This window comes from Nannobrachium achirus (genome assembly GCF_963921795.1).
Source record: "Nannobrachium achirus genome assembly, chromosome: 12".
Taxonomy (NCBI): Eukaryota; Metazoa; Chordata; class Actinopteri; order Myctophiformes; family Myctophidae; genus Nannobrachium; species Nannobrachium achirus.
Genome location: NC_137832.1, coordinates 42,401,790 through 42,413,870, shown reverse-complemented (window position 1 = coordinate 42,413,870; position 12,081 = coordinate 42,401,790). Strand labels below are relative to the sequence as shown.

At 43.8% G+C, this 12,081-nt stretch overlaps 1 protein-coding gene across 1 annotated transcript in view; it reads right to left on the bottom strand.

Moving 5' to 3' along the window:
• Nucleotides 1–6,069, bottom strand: part of sema6a (sema domain, transmembrane domain (TM), and cytoplasmic domain, (semaphorin) 6A) — a gene marked incomplete at its 3' end in the record, with an annotated part of 75,961 nt that extends 69,892 nt beyond the window's left edge. The window contains exons 1-2 of the mRNA XM_080739003.1: nt 5,956–6,069; nt 4,439–4,556 (exon numbers count right to left, since the gene is read on the bottom strand). Coding sequence (XP_080595129.1) covers nt 4,439–4,556; nt 5,956–6,055 — 218 coding nt within the window. The 5' untranslated portion in view covers nt 6,056–6,069. The remainder of the gene's footprint in view (nt 1–4,438; nt 4,557–5,955) is intronic.
• Nucleotides 6,070–12,081: the final 6,012 nt, after the last annotated feature.

The following is a 12,081-nucleotide window of genomic DNA, read 5'->3' as shown; positions in this document are numbered from 1 at the left end:
CACACACACACACACACACACACACACACACACACACACACACACACACACACACACACACACACACACACACACACACACACACACACACACACACACACTTTCTCTGCATTGTGCAATCCCAAGACCGACAGAGGCCTCCTTGATTTAACCCAGTAGGAAACCTCTCGGAGCAAAGCTTAGGCAGGATAAATCCCCTTCAAGCCACTTCCATGGCTGGTGGCTAAAATCAAACCCAGCAGTTGATCTTGTGATGGGCTTGCGAAAAACAGAAAGAAAAACCACATACGCACAGGTACACATGGACAAATGGGAACAACAGGAGCCCACACACACACACAAGCACGACAAACTTGCCGTGTGCTGGTGACACAGGCATAATGTAGCACATGTAGCGTGCACATGGAGACAGAGCCGTACACACGCGCACACATACAGAGAGATACAGAGAATAGGTCAGAATGATAAATCTCACATTACACAATGATGAATCTGCAGCAAATGCCGTGCAGAGCGCACCTTGGCCATGAAATATGGACTGGCTGAATACCAATTGCCCAGCATCCATCTCTTAGTACATCATATACACTTTATTGCTTGAACCGAACGTGACTCTGCTGCTAAACACATAAAGCACAGGACAGCAGGTGGACATAAAATGTTAAGCTTCTATGTGAATATGATTTTCTTTTCAACATTTGTTACTCTTTACTTATACTCAAACCATGTTCTAGGGTATCACAAATAATGAATGGTGTTTTGTTTTAATTTTTTTATTAAATTTGAAGCAAGTTTGGGTTTCATTCTCAATACCATGACTGAACATTTATCTTTAGAAACAATCTATCTGGACTACTTACAACGTTAGTATGATTCACATGCCCAAGAACTGTGTGTTGGACAGTGTTATGTATGTGTGTGATAATTCAAAGGCCTTGTTAATCACAAATATGCAAGGTCTCTTCCCTATACCAACTATAGATGTTATGGAAATATTATGAGAGGAAATCAACACGTTAGCCAGTGCTCTGTCCACCTTGTTAAAATTGAATGAGTTGCTGCACAGTCTGCATGTGAAAAAGCAACATTCTAATATCCCAGCAGGATTATCCTGTGGATAATATGCTCAGATTGGAAGCCTGCTGAGGAATAAGATGCAGAATATTAACGGATCCAAGACAGACATGAGCTGAATACATAATCAACATTCAATATATCATCCTTCAGTGGAAAGACTAATAATATTTCACACTGATTAGATGAGGCACAACTCCTCCTCATATGTTAATTGTGTAATTTTTCCCCCCCAGTTTTCCATATATTGACATATTACAGCCCACCAAAAGTGAACATCTTGATTTTGACCAAATCAATGCATTTCATTCAACATTGTCAAAAAAAGACTGAATTCTCAATCACTGCATCTGTTGCCGGGTTCCAGCGCTGCCAAAGATTAGACTATTTCCCCTCTCTGGATTAAGCCACTTTTGTCTATTTACAATTTCATCTGTGGCCATGTTTGTATGCGTCCCGCTGCTAAAAGCTTGTGTGATTCTATTGCCAGCAACGAAAACACGAGCCAAAGGGATTTAATACATGGAGCAGCCATTCAAAAAACAACGCGGAACAGTGTTGGGTTTTGGACGGCATTCACAGCAGCCATCTGCAATCTGCCGCACACCAAGAACTGAGGCTCGATGGCTTTCACGATGGCACGATGGCAAGGCCCTGGGACGCAGGACGGATAAACAGACACGCCATCTGACCGGACGTGATGCTCATGAAGGCAACTATTGAGGTGTTATACAACTGTCTTGCTTTGACGTTGCCATTGCAGTGCGCTGACTTAAACATCCACTCACTTTCACATTGATTTCTGCTGGTGATGATTGTACGGGCCATTTGCCTTAAGCGGTCCATCATTCAGCTTTAAAGTTTTTTTAAGTATCGATGTCTAGTTGTCGCTGACGGATCTCATTGCACAGCACCTCACCGGTGTGTCTGTGTTGCGTTATCGATTTCAGCGTTCTTGTCTTGGTCGGAATATTCGTCTGGCTGCGTCCACTTCAGTCTAATCCTGGACAACCATTCCAGTTATTTCCAGGGTCACATACCCACGCCATGTGTCAGAATTCCCATCTGCTTTAAGAAAAGTATGCCAAACGTGCAGAGTGATCTCACAAATGCGCACGCTTGAATAAGTGCACAAGCACATGCACAAACGACAAGCATGAGACGGAATTACGAGCAACCAAACACACACATACATACACACACACAGAAATGCACCCATGCATTTCAACAGCTGGGTAACACATACCCTCACACACACATACGCCCCTCCAATAAACCCTCTGTGTCTCATTTCTCATTTCCCTTGTATTGCCCTCAGATCCCCCCCCCCCAATCACCGACCCTGGAGCAGGTTGGCAACAGGCAGACCAAAGACTCTGGCCCCCGCCACCACACACACACACACACACACACACACACACACACACACACACACACACACACACACACACACACACACACACACACACACACACACACACACACACACACACACACACACACACACACACACACACACACACACACACACACACACACACAGACACGCTCAGACACACCTCTCCTTAATGACCACAGATGTGTTAAAAAGCCCTGCCACTTAAAGCAGCAGCCTCCCCCTGGCCACTTAATTTGACATGCTTGGCGGAAAACAAAGAAAGACCCCCTATTGTGGCTTTCAACGGTACCCAATCAAGCCTGCTACTCAATTAGCCATGGGCGCCACAGAGAACAAGTAGATAAGGATCCATTTTATTAGGGACCTTTTTCAGTGCCACGTCAACGGCAAACATGGCTCGTGAGATTTCGTCTTATATCTGTCTGTTTTGTCTTTGGTTCACTTTGTCCAGAGGCGTTTCTAAAATTGCATCGGTGGCAAAAAGAGAAGCAGGGGGAAAAAAATCAATATTCTTTTCTCTTCTCTCCTCACCACACGTTAGGGAATGCTATCTATGAGAGCTCAGGCATATAGGAGAGAAGGAAACAAAACTATATGGTGGTAGACAGAAATAATATGTTATATATATGTTAATATAAGCTATATTAACACCAGACACACTGCAAGCATAAATTCTCAGTAAGTATTAGGAGAGACATGCTCCTAATTTATAAGGCATTCAAAATATGTTGATTTATTTTTAAAATAAAAGGCACATTACCTTAATCTTAGATTGAAATTACATTAAATCACTCTCTCCCTCTCTCTTGTTTGAGGTATAAGGAGTTTGTTTAGATATAGTCGATAGTCGAAAAGACTGAAGCAGAAAATACCTCATTAAAAAGAGGAAAGTATAAAAAACAGACAACAGGTGTCTAGTGGCTCAGCCATTCCATGTGATCCACAAACATCACACATGTGAGCCATGTGATCACAAAGAACTGAGTTTGAATCTGACTCCTGTCTAGTCTCTCCTCCCTCTCTGCCCTTGGTTTCCTGTCTCTCTACACTAAAAATAAATATGAAAAAAGCAAGAAAAAAAGAAGAAAAAAAAGCGATCAGGTTTAATAAAGGAACATCTTGTTCATTGTCTTTGCATTTCACTCTGTACGAGTCCCAAATGAGTTTCAGAAACTCCACAAGGACTGACTTCTAAAGTATATTTTCTTCAGCATATCTCAAGGGTTACGTGCGTTATTGAAGTAAACATGGCATCCCATGTTACCAATTCATTTTGCACCCTCAAGACTGACATCAATATCCAAACAAATTCATTCATAACCGAAAGAGGATGTTCATGCGCAACATCTGTGGATGAGGGGGGTGGGGGAATTCAATCACATTGGCAGTCGCATACGTACTACGTCTAAATAAACCTAATCTACAGTGCATCGGTTCTTGTAGTGTTTCATAAAAGAAAGCCCAATGCGGTGGTATAGAACTGTATCTGCTTGGATATTGCATTGAGAAGATTGCCGACAGTGCACTGGCAGCAATGGTAACTGTAAAACAAGATTGTTGTTGTTTTTATTACCTAACAGCAGGATAAAAATTGCCTGAGTGACCCATCTGAAAGTTGGATGAGTAATATAACAGAGAAAATATAAAAGGAACATCAGAGGAATAAGAGATTATACAGAGAGACTTTGAGGTGTGAACTCAGGCTGTATGGGTATTTTAAACCTCGGTTTAAAGCAAAAGCTTCTGTTGAGGTCTCTCATGTCAACATTGATTTCCTTACGAAATAATTCATCTACTTGCCGTAACTACTACTTAACAATTCAGGGCTCATTGTCAAAGACTGTTATGCCTTTTTTCAAGTTCCTGTGCTAGCCATTGCTGGATATTGGGAGTGACTAGAAATCTAACACCAGGTTTATAGCAGTATCGCATTAATGTGGTGGGGGAAGCAGTGGGGAAACATACCTGGCTGCGATGTATAAGGTCCTGTTCATGATCTGGATGAGTTGGATATCCAGTTTATGTCGTTGCGTGTTGTTTCTTCCAGGTTTATGGCCCACAAATGCCGGATACTGCTTCGTATCTGTAGGATAATAATAATAGTAATAAATGGCATAAATATTCAAACGCAAGAAACCCTGATAGAGAAAATCATACTTGGAGACTTTATAGTAGGAGTGGTTACAGAAGAGTGACACATGAATCGACTTTATTTAATTTAATAACAGGCAAAAAGGAATTGACACTGGCGAGTCTTTTGTCAACTGAACCCTGGGGTTTTTGGGTCCATCATGTCATTCCACGTGCCTCAGCTGGATGAGAGAGGTCCCCCCTAAGATTGCAGGTTCAAATCCCACTGTGACCGTAAATTGCATGCTGACAAATGCTCTGTGCTGCACCGTGCAATCGCTGTGTTGTGAGTGGCTTTGGATGAAAGCGGCTGCTTTGAATAAACAGTCTGATAGAAAAAAAAGCAGGTCTCTGCCGATGTTGGCTGGCTACTGTTTGAACTCTCCTCGCTGGGAGCTACAGCGTTTCGGTTTGGCCTCAGGAGAGAGAGAGAGAGGTAGAGAGAGACAGATAGATATAGGGGGCAAGAGCGAGAGAGAAACAGAGCGAAGGAATAATGTGAGTATACCTTTTTAGCCTGCCACCATATTTACACTATCACACACAGCATTAGAAGCCCAACAGAAAAATAGCGGATTATCCTTTGATGTAGGGTGGGCTCCGTTTCAAATGCTGCTTTAAGTCCTTCATTTTAGTGTGTGTGTCGAGGGCCTTTCCCCAGGCACCAAATTACACTCTGTGCCATCAAAATGCATTCAGTAGAAGGGCTGGCTGGCTGGTGGTGGTGGTGGTGGTGCGTGGGTGGGTGGGTAGGGGGGGTGGTGTTAGGCAAGAGAAAAAGAGAAAGGGAGAGGGGATTTGCGATGGTATAAAAGGTGGAAGACAAAGAGAGGAGTGAAAAGAGTGCAGAGAGAGAGAGAGAGAGAGAGAGGACTGGTAATGAGAGGGGACAGTGCAGCGGAGGAAGACAGGAAGGAATGAGAGAAGGACGGGATGAAGGAAGGAAAGAATGAAGAAAAAGGAAAAGAAAATACATAAATATATAAATAAATATATTGTCACCGTCGGACAGAAACCTCGTATCTCCAAGTTTCAAATTTGTATGTTTTTTCGTAAAGTAAAGCCCTGCTTCATCATACAAGGCGTCGCACAAAAGTAGAGAAAACAGCAGATCTACAAGCACACATGTGCTTGTAGATCGGCTATTTTCACTATCTTAAATGGTTTTTAAAATGATGAATACAAAACGAACGGTTTTGGACATACAAGGTTTCCACAACAACGACGATATATAAATAAAGAGGAATTGGAAATGTGAAAAACACAAACCAACAACACCAGTAACAACACACTATAAAACACAGACAGAGAGCATCAGGTGAGCATGTGAGGCCTGGAGCCGTGATACTTACAGTTGCCATGTGAGATGCTGATAGGCTCGGAGTCTTCGGGGAAGCCTGCCCCGGCTATGTGTAGTAGCGTGAAGCAGAGTAATAAGGCCTCCGACCTCATGGTCGCACCCACACTGCTACTGCTGCTGCTGCTGCTGCTGCCGCCGCTGCCGCTGCTGGTCCTTTGGTGTAGATGTACCTCAGCCTGCAGGGAGAACAAGGGAAAGGGAGAATAGAGAATCTGTTGAGCCAAACACATCTAAATCCACCTGTTTTCCCAACTTTGCAGTTCACACACAAATATTGCAGATGTGGAGGAGGCGGCAGGGGAACGACGCGGAGGGGTGGGGGTCTATTGGGGGAGAAAGGAAGAAAAGGGAAGTTAGCCAAACGAATCTCAAGTCCACCCGAATTAGCTGTTTGTGCATTTTGCACGGCCCATTGCATGTGATCTGTCAGAGATATATTTGTTTATGTATTTTCGATGACTCAAGTGAGCTGTGTCGCAAGCAGGAGGAGAGAATTAATTGGATTAGGTTGGTAATATGCACCATAGATCGATGTCAGGCAGAGAGAAGCAGGTCTACCCCACCCCTCTCTCTCTCTCTCTCTCTCTCTCTCTCTCTCTCTCTCTCTCTGACAGGGTCTTAGTAAAGTGGGAGAGCTCTTGTTGAAATTAGCCCGCTGTAGATTCTCAGCAGTACCTGGAGCTGAAGAGGGATTGCATGGCAGCAGGCAAGTACTTAATTTCCCACTTGTCAGTCACAAGTGTAGCAATCATACAGTCTTGCTTTTTGTTTGTTAGCATCGGCCATGTTTCTACTCCATTCTTCCCCCAGAAGGAGGAAAAAAGAGAAAACTGAATTGTTCAACTAATGCAGGAGGACGGGTACATGGCTGTGCGCGTGCATGTGTTCATGCGTGCTCACTCGCTTGGATTTCACCTGTTCTGTGCTTTTGATTCATCAACATTCCACTCCTCTGCCGTCTATAATTATGCTGCCAGTATAAAAGTCAGCCATGCTGATGTCAGCGTGGATTTACGACAGCAACACGCCACACTGTGCTGATCTGATGTCTTCATTCCACATGCCATGGCAACGACTTTTGTGTGTATGTGAGTGTGTGTGTGTGTGTGTGTGTGTGTGTGTGTGTGTGTGTGTGTGTGTGTGTGTGTGTGTGTGTGTGTGTGTGTGTGTGTGTTTATTTTTACTGCACTTTGTGGAAACAAATTACCCCTATAAATCACCCAAGACAATTATTGCCCCCATAATCTAATCAGGACTAAAGCATTTAATTTACATAGAGCAACTTTATTCGTTTTCTCTTTCTGCCCTGCCAGCCGTGGGGGTGAAGACGCTATGTAGGTAGACAGGGGGTAGAGGATGCTTTCGGGAACGAGAAATTAAATGAAAAGGTTGATTTCATTGGCTCCCGTCTGATAAAAAAAGAGAAGAAAAGTTGTTTATCCCACGCTGCATTTTCATAAGCTGCTCACTTTATTGTGTGTCTAATGGGGAGCTGGGAGAGGAGGCTGAAAGGAGGATGAAGAACGAACAGAATGAGAGAAGAGACAGAGAATAAGTAGCCGAGCAAGCGAGAGAGAGAGAGAGAGAGAGAGAGAGAGAGAGAGAGAGAGAGAGAGAGAGAGAGAAAGAGGGGTGGGAGGGTGTCACTCTTTCTCTTATCTCTCCTTTTCTCTCTCACTCACTCTCTCTTTCCCTTTTTCCCTCTCTCTTGCTGCATGCTCCTGTGAATCTCATTCAGCGGTGGAATGAAAACACTATTCATTGGGAGAATCACTTTAACACTGAGGAGAATACAAATAAAGCCTGGATACGACCTTGATCCCCCCCACCCCACCCCCTGGTTCCCTCATAACCCCCCCGCTCCCCCTCTCCCTGCGCCCCTCTGCTCTTTGCCCTGTTCACCCTCAACACTATTTCATAAAAACACAACAATGTGGCTTTTTTTTGTTCTCTTCTTTTTCCATCCCGAACGCGTGTCAACAGAGCCACGTGACGCGACACACAGGAGGACATATAGGCTCTCTCTGTCTCTCATCTCCCATTGTCACAATCCGTTATGGCAGTGGTTCTCAAACTGTGGGTCGGGACCCCCACGGCCGTCCCTAAATTATTTGTCACTGTCGGACAGAAACCTCCTATCTCCAAGTTTCAAATTTGTATGTTTTTTCGTAAAGTAAAGCCCTGCTTCATCATACAAGGCGTCGCACAAAAGTAGAGAAAACAGCATATCTACAAGCACACATGTGCTTGTAGATCGGCTATTTTCACTATCTTAAATGGTTTTTAAAATGATGAATACAAAACAAACGGTTTTGGACATACAAGGTTTCCACAACAATGAACCCTAACCCTAACCCCAGATGATTAACTTAATGTGCAACATTGTTTTCTCACTCAACAGTAAACAAACCAGCAAAAAGTTTAAGTGTATAGTGGGTATATGCACATTTCTAAAGTTACAATTTAAGGACTTTTTAATAACTCTAAAATGACAAAACAACATTGGCCAAACTGTCAAAAATTAGAGGCAGAAACTATACAAAATGTAATACCTCAACTCTTAGTGCTCGTTATGGCGGGGGGGTCCCCAGTTAAAATATGGTTATTTTGGGGTCACAGCCTGAAAAGGTTGAGAACCACTGCGTTATTGCAGAGGTCTTCAGCAGGGGGAACCCAAGCATCCCTATTCTGAGGAGAACTTTAGCCAAACATAGCTGATCTACAAGCTCACAGATCATCTAATTTCGGCAAAGAGGTTTGGTGTAGAGAGATAAACTGAGTGAAAGGTCAAGTTTACCAAGTATTGGTGGTTTAAGTGGTTAAATGTCTGAAAATTAAACATTAAACATGAATCCAATACAACGCTGACGATAGTGCCGTCAAACACGTCTATGAAGTTATTTTTTGAAATCTGCGACACAATATTAAACAAGGTGTTGTGTGTGTGTCTGCCACTATCCACTATCTGCCACTGTGTTTTTTTCTTGTTTTTGTTTGATTACTTTCCTTTTCTTTTTTTCTTTTGCTCATTACAGTAAAGTGTACCTCAGTTGGTGGGCGGACTGAAATAAATAGATTTATTTCCTTCACACCGGAAGTCCTCTTAACAAATTGACTGATTGATGAGCAGGAAGTGGCGTGAGACAGGGAGGCATGCCCTGTGGTCAGGGGCGTCACAAGGGGGGGAAAGTGCATGGGACTGAGTTACCAGGGCCCAAGGTGGAGGGGCCTCGAATTATTTTATTCTGCGAGCTTGTAGATCTGCTATTTTTTTAAGTCGTGAAAATGTGTGCAAATCTTTGAATGTATGTATTTTTTAAGCGAACATTTGTAACATTTGTGCTTCTGGGGGGGTCCCTGGAACAAAATATTTTGAGATGGGGGTCCGTGGCCAAATACATATCATTTTGGGGGTCCTTCACATGAAAAAGTTTGAGCACCACTGACATAGAAACAGGTTTTTCAAAATATAATATATATATTAAAAGATCTTTCAAGATTTTTCAAAAATAGCAGATCTCAGCGCGGCACTCGGTGCCGTGCTGTGAGCTTTTATATCTGCTATTTTTCAATAGTTAAAGCACAAAATAGTTAAAGTTCATTGGGGCCCGCAGTGAATCCTTGTACCCAGGGCCCAGAATTTGGTGCGACACCCCTAGCTGCCTGTGGTGGTGGAGGTGGTGGAGGTGGTGGTGGGGATGCTGAGTGACAAATGGAGGTTGCACAGAGGTAGCAAACAGGAAAGGAGAAAAAAAGAAAAACAGGCCAGCGACTAACTCAATATTACAGGATGATGAATGGGAACGGTTCTGTAATTATATTTCGGGGACACGACTTGATCATTTTAATGTTTCAGATGTTAAACTGAGACTGTGGACTTCGATAGCAGTGTTCTCCATCTCAATGTCATGGTGCTGTTGTTTCTGGTTGTGAAATAAATCTGGGAAAAAAATACTAATTTGACTCCAGGAACCCATTTTCATGATGCGACACAGTAGAGGATAGAGTGGTGTCTGGGGGGAAAACGTGACTTGTATCTTCCTTTTAAATGAATGGGATGCCATTTTATAAAAAGCATCCGCTAATCCAAAAGCATTAGCCAATTTTACATTGCCTCCCATAATACACTAAATAAATTGGGCACAAAATGAGTAAACTAAGCCATCAAATGGGCTTTTCATTACCAGCTGCATCGGATGAGTAGCTGGTGAGAAACAGTTTGTCATTGCAGAATTACACTCTTTGGTGCAGGAGAAAATTGCTTCCGTGTTTGCATGTTTCCGTGTTTGTGTGTGTGTGTGTGTGTGTGTGTGTGTGTGTGTGTGTGTGTGTGTGTGTGTGTGTGTGTGTGTGTGTGTGTGTGTGCGTGTGCGTGTGCGTGTACGTGCGTGCGTGCGTGGTTTGTGCATATGTAGCACTGTAGATTTCTTGGCAAAAACACATACACATAATAGCTCTATGATTAAACGTTCAAAGTTTAAAAGTGAACCGTCTACTGAACAAGCATGGACTTAAAATAAGCTCACCTTGACAAACAACCAAAGAGAAGACATAAAGGCTGAAGCAGCAATGGCTCTGTATCTCTCTGGCTATGGCTGTTAATAGGTAATAACGTTTTGAGAACAATAACCATTATTGCCTTTACACCTCCTGCATTCCAAGTGTGTGTGTGTGTGTGTGTGTGTGTGTGTGTGTGTGTGTGTGTGTGCGTGCGTGCATGTACGTGTGCGTGCATTTAACAGAGAACAGAGTTAATCAAACCGGATGCTGGCGGGAGGCCACCAGCAGGTAATAAAAACACAAGGACCCCCCAGGATGATGCTTCACTACCACTTGCCACACACACACACACACACACACACACACACACACACACACACACACACACACACACACACACACACACACACACACACACACACACACACACACACACACACACACACACACACACACACACACACACACACACACACAATAACTTGGTTTGCACAAACATGGGGCCAGAAAAAATACATTGACAATCAGCAACACTCGCATATATCGAAATGATTTATTCATGTCCAAATACGGAGCAAATTAGCCAAAATACTTGGGGAGCGGGCGAGCGCGCGCTCACACACACACAGACACACAGACATGCGCACACACACACACACACACACACACACACACACACACACACACACACACACACACACACACACACACACACACACACACACACACACACACACACACACACACACACACACACACACACACACACACACACACACACACACACACACACACACACACACTACTTTCCCCATGCAGGTTCAGGAGTCCCCCTGCGACCCGGGACCCAAACAGCATTAGCTTTAACAATAAACACATTAAAAGGCCTAATGATGTTATCGCTGCCACTGCATCAACAACGCGTTGGCTACGGGGGCACGGGGCGGAGACGTATACAACAACGCCACGCACAACAACACACATTCATTACGGCGACAAGGTCAGCCACAGGGGGTTCACACGGATCCGAGGGAAGTACACGGCTAACGTTTCATGCTAGGGCGAGGATTTAGTTATCTACACAGTATGCTGACAATACAGAAATACAAATCGTTGTTGTCACGGGTGGACTGGAAACCTTGTATGTCCAAAACCTTCCTTTTTTTTGTTATTATTCTTAAAACGATTTAAAACAGTGAAAATAGGCGATCTGCAAGCACACAACGCCTCGCATCGCGAGGCGTTGTGTGCTTGTAGATCTGCTATTTTCACAAGATCTGCTTTTCACAAGATCTGCTATTTTCACAAGACACTTTTGTATTTATTTATTTAGCGAATGCAAAGTCCTTAAGCCAAGCAGTTGCCTCCTGGTCTGCTGTATGGAGGATGACTAATCCTCCTTCCAGTCTCTGGAGAGGGCAGGCTTCTATGATGTGCTCCATAGTTTGCTCCTCTCCACAAGCACACAGTGGGCTTGGGCTGCTGCCCCATCTGTGAAGGCTGGCCAAGCAGGGGCCATGTCCAGTCCTGAAACGATTGAGTGTAGACCACTGTCTCCTTGGGAGGTTGGTGCCAGGAACCTGTTGGTTGGGGTTTGACACCAGATGTTTGTTTGGGA